We start from the raw sequence: 19,078 nt of genomic DNA on the forward strand, positions 1-19,078 counted from the left end.
CAGCAGGGAACCAGCATGCATTCACACACGTCACCTTCAGAAAGTAAAGGAAGGGAAAAAAGTTTCTCTCAACAGGGGGGTGGGGGGCTGAGAGAGAGAGAGAGAGAGAGAGAGAGAGAGAGAGAGAGAGGAGAGGAGAGGGGAGAGAGAGAGAGAGAGAGAGAGAGAGGAGAGGGGAGAGAGAGAGAGAGAGAGAGAGCACTAATGAGTTCACTGCAGATGGCCTGAGGTCATCCGATACTGTAAAGGTAGCTCTCGCTAACTGTTGTGGCAAAGTGGATTGATGATTAACCAGGGTCATCTCCAACCATTACACAGCGTGAAACATTTATGAAAACACAACATGTGCAAGACCGAGTGTGTGTGTGCCAATGTGCGTGTGTGTGCTTGACTATAGTGTATGGGTGAATAAGAAGATATATGTAGAGATACAGTTTGCTCAAGTCCTATTCCGTACCTGTACGATAGCAGCATGTTTAGTCCTTGAGAGCATTACCAAACATCACATGTTTAAGCATACGTGTGAGATACGTGCTGAGCAGATGGGAGTGTGTGTGTGTGTGTCTCCTGTTGAATACCACCTGATCAGCGAGAGTGCACATTAACAGATATTAAAAAGTGGACAGGAGGAAGGCAGGCAGGGCTCCACAGGATAGGAGGGATGAATGGGGGCACTTTTCTTTCTTTCGCTCCCTCTCTTTTTCTCTTTCACTGTCTGCTCCTCTGCCCCGTTATTTGGCCCCTCTGCTATCAGATTGCAGCTTTCTTCCCCTCCCCTTGTGCTCAACGCACAACCCCTTGCCCCCCTTGCTCAGCCCTCGCCCCCCTGCTCAGCCCTCGCCCCCCTGCTCAGCCCTCGCCCCCCTTGCTCAGCCCTCGCCCCCCTTGCTCAGCCCTCGCCCCCCTTGCTCAGCCCTCGCCCCCCTTGCTCAGCCCTCGCCCCCCTTGCTCAGCCCTCGCCCCCCTGCTCAGCCCTCGCCCCCTTGCTCAGCCCTCGCCCCCTTGCTCAGCCCTCGCCCCCCCCCGCTCAGTCCCTCGCTCTCCTGCTCTCTGTCAGTCGACAGGCTCACCTCCCTCTGACATTCTCTCTCTCTCTCTCTTTCTGTAAGTCCTTCGCTCTCCCTTTCTTAAGAGTACACACACATGCACAAACAGTTTGTGCACTGCAGGATAATGTCACACGGACAACACAGTAGTAGAAGAATAGACTGTGCCCGTAGATGGTGTTAGACAAAAGGGGTGTTGGACAGAAGCTGTCGTGTCTTTCTGCCCTGCGATGTGATCTAAGGGCCAGTGTATTTAGCTTTGTGCAGTCTAATTGCTGCCGGTGAAGATCCTGAGTCTCGAAACTGTATTCAATGTCACAGTGGCCATTCAGCACCCCCCCCCCCTCGGACCCCCCCCAGCACTCTCTCCACACACTCCTCTGCCGAGCTCACGGCAGCCCACAGCAGATTAGATTTACAAACACACACGCACATACGTACACACACACACCTTCTGAAGGGCACACTTAATAGTCTCACAAGACTCACGCCCATCCTTTCACGATCCCTCAACTGCTTACCACCCCCTCCCCCCCCTCAGTGTGCCCCCCTCACCCCCTCAGTGTGCCCCCCTCCCCCCCCTCAGTGTGCCCCCTCCCCCCCCCTCAGTGTGCCCCCCTCACCCCCCTCAGTGTGCCCCCCTCACCCCCCTCAGTGTTCCCCCCTCACGGCCCCAGAACAAGGCATCCTCAGAAACAGGCATGTGACGCCTGAAAAAAGGAGGCACATCCATACCGGCTCTCATCCCGTCTCACACAAAGATAATAACACTTTAACAGCAAGGTAGAAAAGTGGCTTCCAGAGAATAGAGGGAAGAGGCCACGTTCCCCCCCCCCCTCCCTCCCGCCCGTCTCGGTTGTGGTCCAGTCCCAGCAGGGTCCAGTCTACCTGTTCCCAGGACACCAGCGGTCAGGCCCTGGTCTGAGCCCCACCCAAAAAAATTCAGTCCATACAAGGAAATCGCCTTGAGTGTGGCTGTGTGTTTGTGTGCACGTAGAGGTGTGTGTGGGAGGGCTACCAACCCAGTCTCATACTTCTGCGTATCTATGACACAGGTTTAACACTTCTATTTTGCGTGCCATATATACGCCAAATCCCTGTTTTACGTGCAGTTTATACGCAAATTCCTCCCATTCATTTTTATCAACAGAGAATGTGTCTCTGTCACACGCAGAACGTCATCAACTCTTTATCGATTACACGTCATCATCCGGACTCTGATTTTACGGAGATTCACGATCTCGAAGCTTCTAAATGCATACTTTTTCATACTTTTTTGTGGGGGAATTTCACAAACCTCAAATAACAAACATCAATTATTATTTGCCACCAACACCAAGCAGCATTCGTGTAAATAAAAATAAGAAAAAAGATATAACACACACAGGCAACATAGCCTATAGGCTGTATACAGGCCCGGTTCTTGCCAGCTCTGGAAGGGCGGGTTGGCAGATTTTTTGAGTTGGCAATTATGGTGCTAAATGATCCAGATTTTTTTAATTATCATTCTGATTTTACTCTGTATAACTGTATAAGGTGTTTGAGTTGAAAATTCCCCCACAAAAAAAGTATAACATTTAAAAAGTATACATTTGGAAGCTTCGAGATCGTGAATCTCCGTAAAATCAGAGTCCGGATGATGACGTATAATCAATAAAGCGTTGATAACGCTCTGCGTGTGATAGAGAAGCATTTTCTGTTGATAAAAATGAATGGGAGGAATTTTGCTTATAAACTGAATGTAAAACAGGGATTTGGCGTATATATGGCACGCAAAATAGAAGTGTTAAACCCGTGTCAAAGATACGCAGAAGTATGAGACTGGGTTGGGGCTACACGAGTCTGTGCATGCCTCAGAGAAAGAGTGTGTGTGTGTGTGTGTGGGAGTGGGGGATTGGGCAGCCCCAGTGTGTGCCATGTACAGTACATGGTCCATACTGCTCCTGGCCACCATTCATGTGTGTCTATGTGGGGTGGGGGGGGTCACTCCTGGGCCTAGCAGGGTTGATACTCACTAGCCAGGAGCAAGGTGATGGTACGGCTGGTCAGAGCCCCCAGGGCGCTGCTGCTCACACAGCTGTAGCCCCCCTCCACCCCCTGGGGGGCCGGGCCGGCAGCGGAGGCCGGCAGCAGGAGCAGGGAGCCGTTGGCGAGGGGCCGCAGGGAGTCCCCCTCCGGCAGGGGCCGGCCATGCTGCAGCCAGGTGACGTTGAAGGGGGCGTCGCTGGCGCCCAGGTGGCAGTCCAGCAGGAGGGGCCGCCCTGGCTCCAGCACCACCAGGGCAGGGCCCGCCCCACAGCTCAACTCCACCGACACGGGCTTCTCTGGAGGGGAGAGAGAGAGGAACATCAGGTCGGGGGGGGGGGGAGAGAGAGAGAGAGAGAGGGGGAGGGAAGGACACAGAGCAAGAGACTTTAGACTCTCGAAAGCTAGAGACTCCAAATCCTGACTGACATGACTGTGCTGAGATTAGTGCACATGAGAAGACAGACTAGCGTGGGAGATGGGGAACGAGGGAGCAACGAGATGAGAGAGCGCGAGAGGGAGAGAGAGAGAGAGAGCTTTGGAAATGGAGAGAACAAGAGAGAGAGAGAGCAAAGAGAACGAAGGGGGAGGAGGGAAGATGGAGGAAAGGTCACATCAGAAAAGCCTGCGACGAAACGCAGCGCAAACACCTGACCAGAGCCCTAGTAGAATAGAAACGAGGCCGTGCTCGATCGCCCAGAGCTCTGCAGTCAGCTCTCTGTGAAGCTACGGCACAGCCTGCAACCAACTGGCTGGATTCACAGCAAATTGTGAACAGAAACAAATGTGAATTCGACCCGGGGGTCAGTGGTTTGTGGTGAAGACCATAAATCCAATAATGGCTGACCTCTTAGCACAAAAACCTCCATAGAGAGGTTTCATTAGCAGAATGAGATAAGAAAAGGGCCTGTTGAATGAGTTTAGCAGCATGCTGTGTTAACCTATGCAGCCGGGAATTTGCCATTCTTCTTCTCTGGTTAAAGACAGGGAGGGGCCTGCAGTCATGCAGCTGAAAAGGTGTCGTCTGTGAGTGCTGTGAGGCAACCGTCACTGAAGCAAACAAGCTGAGAATGTACTCTGGAGACAGACGAATCACCAATCCACATATCACCACAACCTCACACACACAGAGACCGTAACACACACATTTATAGTTCAGACACACGCACACACACTGGAGGTGCGCTGTGTTCTCGCAACGAGGCAGAGGATTAATTAAGTTAATGGGAGATGGAATGATTTTCTTGATTAAATGAGAACCAACCCCACAGCCATCCTGCATGGAAGCAGAGTAATGTCCTGGAAGCCATAGGCACACCCGGACACACTCACGTGTGCACACTGCACACACACACACACACACACACACAAGCTCAGCAGCTTGAACACATGCACTAAAAGCAACACATGCCTGCCTTGCACACAGACTACACACCGACTTTAAAGCTCTTCACAGGCATTGTGTGTGTGTGTGTGTTAAAATCTAACATCCGGTCCGAGAGACAGCACCACCACGAGGATTTGGGTTGTGCGTTTCTCAAGTGTTGTGGGAGCATCTTGAACACGAACAGCAGCTTGCTCACCCCAGCTCCCCTCCTCAGATCCTCGCTCTCCCTGCTCTCCTCGCTCCCATTCAAACTAATTAGGTCTCGTTAAGTCATTAAAGCGTTAGCAGCCATTTCCCCCCATCACCGCCAGCGGTTTGGCTTGGCTGATGGACTTGTCTGTAGCGATCCATACAGTGGGCAGAGAGCAGCCTGGAAGCAGGTGTGAAGGAGAGGCGAGTCACGGCCCATAGGGGCAAGCTGCCCTTGTAAAGACGTCACGTCAAAGAAATTGCAGACGCCCGCTTAGGATCTCATGTGCTCTCTCACACACACACAGACACACAGACACACACACACACACTCTCCTCACATCACACTCCTGTTTCCCCCCCTTCCGGTTTAGAGACACAGTCACACATACTCCACTCCACTCCCCCCCATTATTACCCCTCACACACCTATGAGAACATGTAACCCCCCCCCCTCCCTCCCCCCACTGCCATTATCCTGACCAGTGGGTCCAGCGTGGGAGGGGGTCAGGGAGAGGCTGGGGCCATTCGAGTTCGTAGAGAGTCTTGGGGGAGCCCAGGGGGGCGGGGCCCACTCAGAGTCCCCCCGTGGTGCTCTCACACTGGGCCACACTGAATGGAGGAGGTGGCGGGATGCCAGACTACTCACAGCTTCCATATCCAGCCTGAGGGAGACACATCCCTGCTCTCAGGAGAGAGAGAGCGAGAGAGAGAGAGAGAGAGAGAGAGAGAGAGAGAGAGAGAGAGAGAGAGAGAGAGAGAGAGAGAGAGAGAGAGAGAGAGCGAGAGAGCGAGAGCGAGCAAGAGAGCGAGAGAGAGAGAGAGAGAGAGAGAGAGAGAGAGAGAGAGAGAGAGAGAGAGAGAGAGAGAGAGAGAGAGAGAGAGAGAGAGAGAGAGAGAGAGAGAGAGAGAGAGAGAGAGAGAGAGAGAGAGCGACAGATAGAGCGACAGAGAGAGAGCCCATCTGTTTGCCCCAGTAGGCTGGCTGTGTTAGAGAGTTCACTCTAACACTCTAACACTCATTCACTCAGGGAGTCAGAGGGTAGCTTGGCTCCTCCAATATTTTAACTCACCCTACCATTGGGGCCATCCACACTGCCCCCTCCACACAAACACACACGCACGCGCACCTAAATCCTAGTGCGTAACTGAGATGAGAAGCCTAAAAATAACATACTATTAGTACAGTGCAATATAGATTTACCCCCTGTGCGATATCGATTTTTTCCTGCAAAAAAACGTATGGTTGTGTGTTAAAAACGATACACACAATAGAAAATATACTAAAATATAAACAACCGTCCGAACAAGAGAATGCTCCAGAAGAACTAACCATTTTCAGATCTATTTCACGATATTCCACATATTGCGTAAGTCAAGTCAACAACTTCTGGTAGCTACCATTTCCTGTTTGGTTATTCAAAGTCACGTTTCTAATTTACCGGAAGTTTTAGACCTGGCCTGGTATCACTGTCTGTGCATATCCATATAGCCAATTGAGATACATTAGTAAATTAGGCTACACAAGACACATTAGCTGTTAAACAGGTCAACATCTAGAATTAGTATGTACATCTCACTAACGGTTGAGCAATAAAACCTCTGAAACAATACATTGTATACTTTAAAGCCTGTAATTAACTAACAAACAACAACAAGAATTGTACCTTATGCTGATGGAAAGTAGGTAACCTACACTCTACACTAACGAACACGTACGATGATAAATCACATCAGCTCAAACTAGCAACATGTGAAAACGTCATGATTTGGCGCAGGCACGCTGACGGGGAAACAGGAACTTCAGCTCGCCCCTTCACTGTGATATACTGTCTGTCTACGAAAGGAACATGGCTACCTCCTCAAGCACACAGAGGGATCAAGGAGGTAGGAGGGAGGGTGTGTGTGGGGGGGCTGTTACTATTTATGCAAGTGAGAAATGGAAGATGAGAGAGAGTGGTAAGTAAGAGGCTGGCATGTTGTGCACATGTACAAAACACTTTCTAACCATCGATGGTTAAGTTGCCAGACACACACATGCACACAAACATACTGCACATAATGTTAGTCTACTGAGGGCTGATAGCTGTATGCACCAAGTTATGTCAGATAGCAGCATATTCCAGCTAGTGTGAATCCTTGCCAGGAAATATGTATGTGTGTGTGTGTGTGTGCAGAGCAGGTTAGGACATACAATTGTGCATTGCAGCACTGATATAGACTGGGTGGACATAGACAGATGGGCTGATTGATAGCACTGTGGAACATGCAGTCTCATGTGGCACGTGTGTCTCTGTGTGTGTGTGTGTGTGTGTGTGTGTGTGTGTGTGTGTGTGTGTGTGTGTGTGTGTGTGTGTGTGTGTGTGTGTGTGTGTGAGTGTGTACACGTGTACTATCCTACTCTTTTTTTCTTTTACTCATGACAAATGCAGTTTGTATGTTGACTGTGTTTGAGAAAGGAGCTGTTTATGTCAGTGATATTTATGATACTTGCAGGATTTTGATCATCCATATGCAAACCCTGCAGCTAAGGTGTACATGTCCAGCCGTCATCTATAAACTGTGGTGGGCAGGGACGGACGTGCCGGATGTACAATAACTCTGACATGCTGCCAACTCATTTGGCAGACATGCAAAGACAAACTCAACTCATTTGATTGTCAAAACATAGAACTTAATAGGCCTTTATCTGAGTAACTAAGGTGCTTGACTAGGCCCATACTGTTATCTGACCCTTCTATCAGAACAGAGAATCACTGTCGCCACTCAAGTGAAAGGTGCTTAACCCTTGTGCTGCCTTTGGGTCACATGACCCAAAGGTTCAAAGCGAACCATCGTTGTGTTTACCCAATACAAAAACAAATAAAAAGCATTTTATTTTAACCTTCGCAATGTGGGGGGTCTGAGACAGCCCGACGGTTAAAAGAAAATGATTCACTTTGTTTTTGTATGCGGTAAAGTTGTCGCAATACGATGGTGGGTCACAATGACTGATGGGTCAGAATGACCCGAAGATAACAAGGGTTAAGCACACATTTACATTTAATCATTTAGCAGACGCTCTTATCCAGAGCGACTTACAGTGAGTACAGGGACATTCCCCCCGGAGGCAAGTAGGCCTTGCACAACAACACAACATCCTTTTGCACAGCCAGGAATTGAACCGGTAACCTTCAGATTACTAGCCCGTATCCCTAACCGCTCAGCCACCTGACACACACACGCAAACACACATACCCCTCTGAAACAAATGTCTATTTTCTTGCCCCTTACCTAATTAATATTACTAATACACAATGTATGTCTTTGAAAGTTAATGCCTGTTTAGTTGGTACTGCACTGGCCCAGTGATTTAAGTGGATTCTCAGCAGCACTATCAACATGCGGTAATTCCACCCAGGCTGACAGTGACTCATAAGCAAAGTGGAGACAAGAAAATGTGCCCAGCAGCTGCAGTGTCAGGAGCTAACCCTTCCAGCTGTGCTGCCCCCCCCTTCCCCCACCCTGCACTCTCACCCTCTCTCTCCCGACTCTCTCTCTCTCTCTCTCTCTCTCTCTCTCTCTCTCTCTCTCTCTCTCTCTCTCTCTCTCTCTCCCGACTCTCTCTCTCTCTCTCTCTCTCTCTGACACTCTCTCTCTCTCTCTGACTCTCTCTCTTTCTGACTAACTCTCACTCTCTCTCCAACTTTTTCTGACTCTCCCTCTCTCTCACTTTCTCTCTGGCCAACCAAGGCCAACAGTTCACAAAACACTCACTACACCACTACACAGGAAGGTGATCTAAGGCTCACATATAGAGAAGTGGCAAACCAAAGTACCACAACTCTGCCTAGGAGACTCCGCCAGCACACACACTCCCTATAATCAGTGGTGGGCTGATGTACTGAGTTCTCAATGGCAAAAACAAGCCTACATAAACAATAGAGATAGAGAGAGAGTGAGATAGAGAGAGAGTGAGATAGAGAGAGATCCCCCCGCCAGTCCTCCATGCCTGCTGCTCTATGTACAGTACTCATTCATGCACATCCTGGCCTGCTCCAATCCCGGCCCTGTGTTCTTACAGGCTTTAACAAAAGGGCCTCCCAGCAGCATGGGGTTGGGGGGGGGGGGCTCTGCATGACCAAATCAAGCGGCGGGGCCACATCAATGGGTCAACAAGGCTAGCAACAAAACTAACATGAGAGGCTACATGAGGGGGAAGCCCAAAAGCTAGAGGGCTGGGCAGGGGGGGGGGGACTAGGCACTAGGACACAGACTAAAAACAACAGGAGCGCTATCCCAACACTGTTTTACTACCGAAAATCTTGTCTGGGCAACATTGACAGTGCCATAGCATGGGACTGCAGTGTGAACGTTGCCGGAGAGACTTCTTTCAGAACCTATTAATTTGTCATGGTCGGAATCAATTCATTTGTTTGTTTGTCCTTTGCAGAGTCCTTCTGAAGCGTGGGAAGGCATTGCTGTACATCATGTGCAGCATATTTCCTGGTGCCCTATTCATGATGAACCCATGGCAGCCTTCAATCTGAGGCAAACTGAGTAAACGACAAGTTTCTTGGGGGGGGGGGGAAGAGAGAGAGAGGGGGGGGGGGAAGAGAGAGAGAGAGAGAGAGAGAGAGAGAGAGAGAGAGAGAGAGAGAGAGAGAGAGAGAGAGAGAGAGAGAGAGAGAGAGAGAGAGAGAGAGAGAGAGAGAGAGGCTGTGTTTTTGGTTGTCTGCTCCTTGCCCACTAATTCTGAGTTCACTCCCCTAAATGCAGCATCGGCCCCTCGAACTGCACCCCACCCCCACCCCACCGACGATCCCCAGATGCCCTCCCCAGCACTGGCCCCCATGCAACGCTTCCTTGGTCATGTGACTGAGCGGACAGCAGTGCGGAATGGAAGGAATGTGATCGCATGACTGTTTACCCAACGAGCGCCGTGAGGAAGAGACCCTGCGTCTCACACACACACTCACTCACTCGTCTATCACACACACACACACACACACACACAGTGCATACGTTCCATCACTAAAATACTCACTGTTCCCAAATACACAAATACATAAAGCTTTGAGCATTTGAACATTTGAACATATAGTTGCACTGGGGCACACCATACTGGCCAAACGTTCATTATTCATTGTACAAATCTACCCCCGGTTTAGACAAAATCATCCACTGAGAAAGAAATTCATCCCTTAGACCCTCAGGCGTGCTTTCTTTCCTAATGTTCCGTTTGTGTACCAGCAAATAATCAACATATACACACACGGTCTGTGCACACAATTAGAAGTGGATGGTGTACACCTGCTGGTTCTGTGCACCACAGTGATCCCCAAGTCACCTGACTGAGATCATCAAACTTATCAGGCAGCATATTGATCCAGCTCCACTTTCAAGGGTGCCATCAGAAAAGGAGCTGGGGGGGAAGGACTTCAAAAGAAGAGTATGTTTTTCCCGCACCGGTCTAATCGGCACTCTGCACTGACTAGACGTTCCTCGGATCAAAGCATGTTTCACTTCAGGTGGTTTCAAAGTGGTTTATCTCCTGGAGAGATGTGGGATGAGATATAAGGGGATAATGAGATGAGTTTCTGTATCAGGTTACTTCAATTGGAAATTATTGCCAAGTTTTGACAACTGCTCCCTCAAGACGCATTCTCAAACCAGGAATATGTCACAAATCTATTATGAAGCAACAACAAAAAAGCATAACAATTACAAAATAAAAAGAATGAAACATTATTGTAAAATATGTTAGGTCTTATGTTATGTGGCAAAAGATGCGTGGTGAAAAACACGACTCAGTATTACTATTTTCTGTTCTGTATCTGACATTCTGACGCCATTAAAGCCTTTGTGAACAGATGCATATTCTGTATGCAAACCTTCTGAGAAACATTTACGGAGAGCTTTATCTGTATGTACAGTAAACATATACTGGATATACTGTGTTATATACATAAGAGAGAGATGTATATGGAGCGAAAACCAAATGAGATTTTTGTACCACATCTTTTCCATATGCGAATGTAATCAATAAACCTTTTCATGAAGTTCTATTGCCTTTGCAGACAAGAACCCAGAGAATAACCCTGCAGTGTTCTGAGGCCGGTCTAATTGAATGAGACTGAGATCTGTGCTTTGGTCGTTGGCTGGGAGAGCTTACAAGAGCTTTAGACCAGACAACATCTCTACAACGCTGCTTCTAGCTCTATCCACTGGAACATCTACACACCAACAGCCACACTAAGCCAGGAACTTTCAAAAGATACAACACAGACCCCAAATCTAACATACCAAAAGTCGAATTGCGTAATATTAGGTATTGTTTTTGAAATTACGTCTTTTGACAGACAGAATTACAGTCCACTTGGGTTCATAAATAGAAAGACAGTTGACTGCCACCCTAACCAAAAATATACTTCTGATGAACTGGTTGCCGCAACTGGAAATATCATTTTTGTGAACTTCCAGAGAAATCTCTGTTCCTGATAATCCTCGGTGATAAACATAGTTTTCCATTTTGCCATAAAAGATAGCAGCCCAAAGATTTACCAATATGGCAAACCCATACATTACTACTAAAACATTTGATCAAAGACAAGAGCTGAGTCGTGAAAATGAAGCACTTCCCAGGACCTCTCTCTATTGGTAGACTGTCTTTTTACATGCCTTCTGGGACTGGGATTGGTCCACACACACTCAGGGTTATGAATAGGCACACACATCCAGCCATACAAATCAACATCTTCGCTAGACAAAGATACCCATATCAAATTCAGCCAAGTGTGCCTCTTTAAATAATATGCATCCTAATTTAGCTTAGCCTCTCCAGGGGGATCAGGATGCAATCACACAAACAGAGGGACAAACATAGCCACGTACACTCTCCTACACACTCCCTAACTCCTGTTTGAATCCAAGCTGAAACAAGTTTGGGAATATGCACAAAATAAGTGAAGTGAAGTAAAACTGGGATTATTAGAAGATTTAAAGAGATTATTAGAGAATTAAAGCAATGCTAATGGCTTTAGCCAACAGCATAGTCACTTATGATAAAACATTTAAATAAAACAGGTTAAGGGGCTGCTCATTATGGACAAAGAAATGCAATTATGTTTATGAATAAGTCATTAAGCAGGACGTGTTCACAATTATGTTCTAGGCCGGAGGCAGACAAGGTGAATTCCTGATCCAGCTGCAGGGTCAGAGGCTGGGGATGGAGGAGTCGGATGAGGTCTAGGATGAAGCTAGAGTCAGGTGAGGTAGGAACTGGTGTGGGTGGAGGTAGGGTCAGGTGAGGTAGGGGCGGCTGAGGATGGAAGGTGGGTCAGGTGAGGTTGAGGAAAGAGGCAGGGCCAGGTGAGGTAGGGGTGGCTGAGGATGGAAGGTGGGTCAGGTGAGGTTGAGGAAAGAGGCAGGGCCAGGTGAGGTAGTAGGTACTGGTGGTGAAGCAAAGGTGAGGTTGGGTAGGGTTAGTATTAGTAAAACTATTGTTGCATATATCAACAGATCAGAAAGTAAAGTTTGTGTTGGTAGTGTTTGTGTCCTTATGATGAAAGCAAAGAGCATGGACAGACACTGGATCAGCAGAGCATTTGACAGACATTAAAATGATGAAGAGGGGGGAAGTTGACACTGGGGTCAGAGACGGTGGAGGCAGGAGAGCAATGAGGCGAGTCAGGATGATGAGGCAGAAGGTGAACGGTTGGGACCATGGGGGAAATCAGTGGTGTCACCGTTTAACTGAAGAAGTGATGAAGCTCCTGCCCACAAAGCCCCCTCAGGAGATGGGAGGCATGATGTCCGCTGGGAGGCATGACGACCGCTGGGAGGCATGACGACCGCTGGGAGGCATGACGACCGCTGGGAGGCATGACGACCACTGGGAGGCATGACGACCACTGGGAAACTGTCTGACATCCTGAATGCCCTAACTACGGTCTCATTTGGTTCTTCCATTTCGAAGCTTTACGTAAAAAAATGTGTCATGGTGAACTCGAACAGTCTGGATCTTAGCGTGTTCAGTGGATGTTTTACCTTCTGTCCATCCTCCAAGAGAGGGGTGCATGTGTAAACGCACACAGACACCCGCGCCCTCTCACACGATTCATTTGTTCGTGATGAGTTCAGCGGAGTTGACATATTTTCATTTGATCTTCCAAATGGAAAAAACAAGCTCTTTGTTTGTGGATCTGATGTAGCGACGCCCCTTGCCCCCAAACCCTCCCCATCGGCTCCCCCGTCAATTCATCCCCCCCCCCCCGACAGCAATCTCCGTTCTCCAGTTCCAGTTCCCACAATAACCCCCAGCAACAACACCCACAACATTCCTCTTCCTCTCTCTACAGACCTGACCTAACACACACACACACACACTGTAGCATTTCACTATAGACCAACACTCCAGGGCAGCCCCCCTCCACCCCCCCACATACACACACACACATGCGCCCACAACAGGGGACCAAAAGCGTAGTCCCTCATGATAACATCATTATTATCTAATGACAAACATTATGACAACATTGATTCAAAATAACAGTGTCAACATTACCAGACGTGGATGAACAACCTTGTGAATGAGTAATTCACCTGTTGTTCTTTGAACATCACATAAAACTGAATACCTGCTGAGGTCCAGTTTGAATGGATCAGAAAGGGGAATTTTCTGAATAAATCAGGGTGTCCCTCATCTGTGACAGTACAAATATGAGAATTAGTTGATGAATCAAACAGGTGTTTTTTATGTGATAGGCCTACAGCCTACCTCTTCTGGACAACACTGTGGAAACAAGGCAATCCCTTAAAAGCCATTAAGAGCTGTATGAAGTTTGTTTCTAGCAAGCATATAGGCTACTCACGTGAACTTTAATTATAAGAACAACAAATAATAGGGTGTTTCACACGTTTCCCGTTCTACTTTGAGGAGGACTTTGTTAAAGTAGCTATATTGTTCATGCAAATTTTAACATAATAACAATAATAGAAAATCACTCAGTCATCTCTCAGCATCTGAATTCAAAAAACGAATGCAGTTGCCTTGTCTGGGTACAGTACATGTCACTACGACACAATAAAAAAAAAACACGACTGCATGTACCAGTAGACGTATCTCTACGCCTGAGCTTCTGCACTGCCCTCTTTGTCATGTAAATGCTGCGGGTAGTCTCTCGATATCTGCTCTACTCGTTCTCCTCTACCTCACCGCCAGTCGGCTGAGTGGATCGGCTGCTCTCAAGTCACCCTGCCTCGCTTCTGAATCTGAGGCCACCGCAATGCAATCATAATCTGTGAGCTGGTACGACCATTTCACTGGACAAACTGCACACATCCGCCCTTGTCCTAACAACGTAAGGCACATGGTCGGCACAACTATAGAAACAGCACCAAAAACTAAAACATAGCCCACAGCTAAATACGCTGGGGCACATTTGAGAGGCTACATATTGATCTTTTCGAGAGCCAGAAAGACAGCCTTTGCAAGTCTGGCATGTGGTAAAGAACACAAGCACAACTTCAGTATATGAATGCATTAAGTGTTCGGTTACACCAGACAACGAACTACCTCTATACTGAATGATACCAAAACTGCTTTGGTCATTTTTCGTTTTGAGTTCTGCATTAGGCAGATGTTAACTGTTACAACTAATCATGTTTAGCAGCCTAAAATCCAGCTTTGGCACATGGCCCCTTCCTCTCAAATGATTCCCCCATTCCCACCAAGCTACATACGACTGCTTTGATCTGAACTCCAGCGGCATTAATTCCATCAAAGAACTCGTGCCGCCGCTGAAACATCAGAGCGAAATGTGCCCATAATGCTAACATTGTTGCTTATGTGCAACTTTGAAGCGGCCGGTCAAGTGTCCACAGAAAGCAATGCGCCTAGCCAAACATTCACAAAAGAAAGGGTGTTGAACAGTCATTCAAAACCTATGTTGGATACAACCTGACTCATAATGAACACTTAAAAAATGTAGCCTACTGCAACGAAGCAAGGTGCAAATTTGCTCACTATAAATCTGTTATCGTTTATAACTCTACCTACCAGCTGTTTTGACCGACATAGATAAGGAGGTACAGATATGTACCTAACTTGAAAAGCATGTGTTGTTCAGTTGATAATATTAAAGGGTATTAGCCTACCTTGCACGGATGGACCACAGAACCCCAGCCAAAGTAGACAGAAAAACCAGATACTCTCAACCGCCATGTAAAGCCTTTGATTTCCAGCAGAGGGGTAAGCAGCGTGAGGGTCTATACAACCAGCTATACCGTTACAGCGACATGCGTACCTATAAATCGGCTATAGTGTTCTCTAGTCTGCTTATTTGTTGTTGTAAATCCCTTTGGCGTAGTCCCCTGCGTTTTTAATAACAGGGTAGCATTAATCGGGGTAGAGCCGTCGTGTATCGCGGCGCTTCATCGCCATGTTGTGAGCGAATGTTAAGTGTGTGTGTGTTGGCTGCTGTTCTTCACACACACAGACATGGACGCGTGCACACACTCACATTCCCCCCAACACTCTAGCAAGTCCCGCTTTGGGAGACTACTGGACGCAGCCAATAATTTTAACACACCCCCTTCTTAGTTGCTCAATGTTACCCTGCGCTTCCTCATACATCTTTCATCTAGCCCCCGCTACCTTTTAGGAAATCCAACTAATCGTAATGTATTGTGGTTGTACATAATTTATAACCTAAACACAGATTTACAATGCAGGTCCACACAACTATTGGCCGAATACACCTGTTGTTAAACCACAAATGTTAAAAGTGATTTACAAACTCTATTCCACAGTGTCACTCACATGCTACAGTCAGAGAAACCAAACCAAAAACCAGAGAAGTTATCAAAAGAACCACTCATTCTAATTTCAGCTTGCCCTCCGGGCTTAACTCCATACACATAGCTGTGTGTGCCAGTGAGGGTCACAGGACAGTGTGGGGAAGCAGGGGTGGCACATGTGTTCCCAGCAGGATGAGGGAGCAGTGCGCCCCTGCTCCTCACTTGCACCATGTGCTCTTTTGGGACTCGCTGGGTTTCACATCTAAACAGCCAGCAGGTGCCAGCTGGAGCCAAGCCCTCTATCAGCAGACAAAGACACGCTGTGCATCCCCAGCATCGCATGTGCCACTTCCTTGCTCCGCCATGCTTGGGTACACAGAGAGGCGGGGGGGGCGTGGGGATGAGGTGGAGGGATTCATGGATAAGAGCGTCTGCTGAATGACTCAATGTAAATGTGTGGATATGTGTGGATAATCTTATGCCAGCGGTTGCCTCGGCAGCTCTTTAGATGATTTCAATGTTGTGAGCTGCAGCAGCACAAGCTTAATGATGCAAATCTCGGGAGAGCAGAATGAATTGACTCTTCCATGTTTACATAGGGGGATGAGATGAGGGTCACAGTGCTGAGTGGAACCTGGGCTTTTCTGATCTTCATTATGGAGGTAATCTAACCCTCCCCCCAAACACCAGACAAGGAGCCCCACAGAATAACGGGAGTTCCCCATCTATGACGCGTAACCATCCAGAAACATGGCTGGCTGGCTGGCCATGCACGGTGTTCAGATGGTAAACATTTTCAGATATGTGATGTGTCTTTCTGCGTTGGTCTCTCATTACCACATGAAAGACAACTCTGATACAGGATAACAGAAGATGTGTTCCGGGAATTACAGCTGCTGTTTCAACATGAGGCTTCCTCTCTCCTCGCTGCCAAAACCAAGCAGAGAGAACACGCCAAGAGAGCCCAAGATAGAAACAAGATTATTGCAGACAAAATTATTTACACCCGAGGTTCTGCCCAATGAGGATAATTAACATAGTAAAGTTGTCAGGCTTGAGTCAAACAGAGAGGAGGTTTAGCAACTTCTCTCGGGATAAAAGTTTGTATTTTTCTCTGGGTTCAAATGCCATTTTATTCCCTCTAGGCCTTTTTAATCATAATTGTTAGAGCATAACATGGAGGTAGGCGGCATTTCCATGCTATGTGTGAAGTGTAAAGGAACAGTGATTGTTATGCCAGGGTAATTTACAGTTTCTGTCTGCACATCTCTAATAGCTTCGGTGGGGTTATCAACTGTGGAAATGCCAATTACATTCTTGAAGTCTACTATTCCCTTTTCCTGTACCACATCTCTCTACCCTCTGCATGTTGCCACTGTCCTTGACTCTGTGTTATAGAGTCACAGTCTGGTGTGTTTGTTTTTTGTTTATGCTGACTCCTGTAGCCTCCATAGTGGCTGCGATTCATGGCCAAGGTCAGCTCATGGCTCTGTCTGACAGCTAAAGCTGTTCTTGATAGAAAGGTAATGATACACCCCATACTGGGCTGCTGTTGAAAGAAGGGTAAGAAAATACCCCACACTGACAGACCGGCTGGACATCGCCCCCTGCTGTGAGAGCTGAGAAGGAACATCAGGGAACAAACACTCGTGATTTAGAACATCGATAAAACACTACTGCAGAGAGTGCGAAAAGCAAACACCTCGACAACGTTTCACGTTCCGTAGGAATTGAGAAAATAAGTGCAAAAATAAAGAAAAAATATATATTTGTTGTGCTATCATTTCAAACAGAATACAGGATTTAAGTTGCCCCGAAACTTTTTATTTTTGGTAATTATCCAAGACATATACCACCCATTATCCAGCAGCCTTCAATAAACACATTCAGCAAACGGTCAAGTTCATGGTCCATGTTTGCGTTTGCAAATGAAGTCTGTGTATGTTTGCCCCTCCTGTGTGTCATCCCATCCGCCTCCACTGGAGGAGTGGCGTTTACATGCTTGGGGTGGAGGAAAGGGTCTCCATAGAAACCAAGACAAGTGTGGCACATTGGCTTAGAGGGTGACTGGGCAAATGGTTCACTTTGGTGGAACAATGGCACGGGGTTCTCTGGTTTAGTGCCTGGGTCTGGTGCTCTAGGGGGAGCATGCAGGGTGGGGGGGGCGTCAAGGCACATTTCGAGTTTGACAAAAAAAACCTGCTCTTTCCTCCCCTTTATCGCGAATGCACGCATACACACACACAAACACACATGTTTGTTTCGGTTGTATGACATTGGGGTTCCTTCAGGCATAGTGTGTGCATGTGTGTGTGAAAGAGAGAAAGAGAGAGCAGGGGTAAATAGAGTGTGCGTGTGTGTGTGTGTGTGTGTGTGTGTGTGTGTGTGTGTGTGTGGAGGGGGGGGGTGATGATGTAATGACTCAATGCCTCATTATTCTCAGCACATTCTGAATTATGATCTCATGGGCACAAATGCACAGAATCCCCAACAATCTGTCTTCTGTGAGTGAGCTGAGGGGAGGGAGGAGAGCACACAGAATCACATGCCCAATGATAGGATGCCGTCTCTTTCCTCAGTCTACTTTTGCTCATGTTGGAGTACCTGACAGACTACCCCTCTGCCTCCGTCCATCCATACGTCCGCCCCTCCATCTGTCCATTGGTCTCTGTCTCTGTCTCTCTCTCTCTCTCTCTCTCTCTCTCTCTCTCTCTCTCTGTCTTTCTCTGTCTCTGTCTCTCTCTCTCTCTCTTTCTCTAAAGAAGAAGAAGAAGAAGAAGAAGAAGAAGAAGAAGAGGAAGAAAAAGAAGAAGAAGAAGAGAAGAAGAAGAAGAAGGACAATTTGTAGCTGCGTTCCACCCTAATCTGCTCTGAGAGGGTATACTGGGGAATTAGAGCAGGGGACCTGGGTGGGCAGAGTCTCCTTTCAACAAAGACTAGGAGCGGCTCTTGTCCTAATTAGCTTAACCCTTGTGTTATCTTCGGGTCATTCTGACCCATCAGTCATTGTGACCCACCGTCGTATTGCGACAGATTTACCGCATACAAAGACAAAGTGAAGCATTTTCTTTTAACCGTTGGGCTGTCTCAGACCCCCCACATTGCAAAGGTTAAAAGAAAATTATTTTAATTTGTTTTTGTATTGGGTAAAATTGGGTAAACACAACGATGGTTCGTTATGAACCTTTGGGTCATGTGACCCGAAGGCAGCACGAGGGTTAAAAGTAGATTTTTAATCTTCGTAAAAAAAGAAAGAAAGAAAAAAGAGTCTTGGTTGCTGTGAAAAGACAGGGCTTCCAACGCTCTGCTAACGTGTCGTCTCAAGTGTCCCGTCAATGGAGGCCTTGTTCCTTGGTGAGTACAGGACCCAGCCCACTCTTATCTGTGTTTGGGCTCCTCTATTGAAGGTGCCTGTCATCAGAGTTAACAAGCAATGTGCAGAGCCTGGAAAAGCCTCAGACCTGCTGCTGAATATTCATGGCTGGAGGCAAGATAGAGAAGACAGCGGGGACAAGGAGGCAAAGGAGAAAGGGGAACCAGGAAGGAAGAGGAGAACAGAAGAAATAAGGATCGGAGACTATGATGGAACATTTCAAAGACATTCACATTTCCATCCAAGTGGTAGTCATTGGCCTTCATGTTGTACAAGTGG

General features: G+C 47.5%; 1 protein-coding gene across 1 annotated transcript in view; it reads right to left on the reverse strand.

Moving 5' to 3' along the window:
- igdcc4 (immunoglobulin superfamily, DCC subclass, member 4) overlaps positions 1-15,144 on the reverse strand; it is a 31,140-nt gene extending 15,996 nt beyond the window's left edge. Inside the window, 2 exon segments of the mRNA XM_062471759.1 lie at positions 3,062-3,370; positions 14,785-15,144. Of these exon segments, the coding sequence (XP_062327743.1) occupies positions 3,062-3,370; positions 14,785-14,851 (376 nt within the window). The 5' untranslated portion in view covers positions 14,852-15,144.
- Between the last annotated feature and the right edge of the window lie 3,934 nt (positions 15,145-19,078).

The sequence above is a fragment of the Osmerus eperlanus genome, chromosome 10, assembly GCF_963692335.1.
Source record: "Osmerus eperlanus chromosome 10, fOsmEpe2.1, whole genome shotgun sequence".
In the NCBI taxonomy this organism is placed as follows: Eukaryota; Metazoa; Chordata; class Actinopteri; order Osmeriformes; family Osmeridae; genus Osmerus; species Osmerus eperlanus.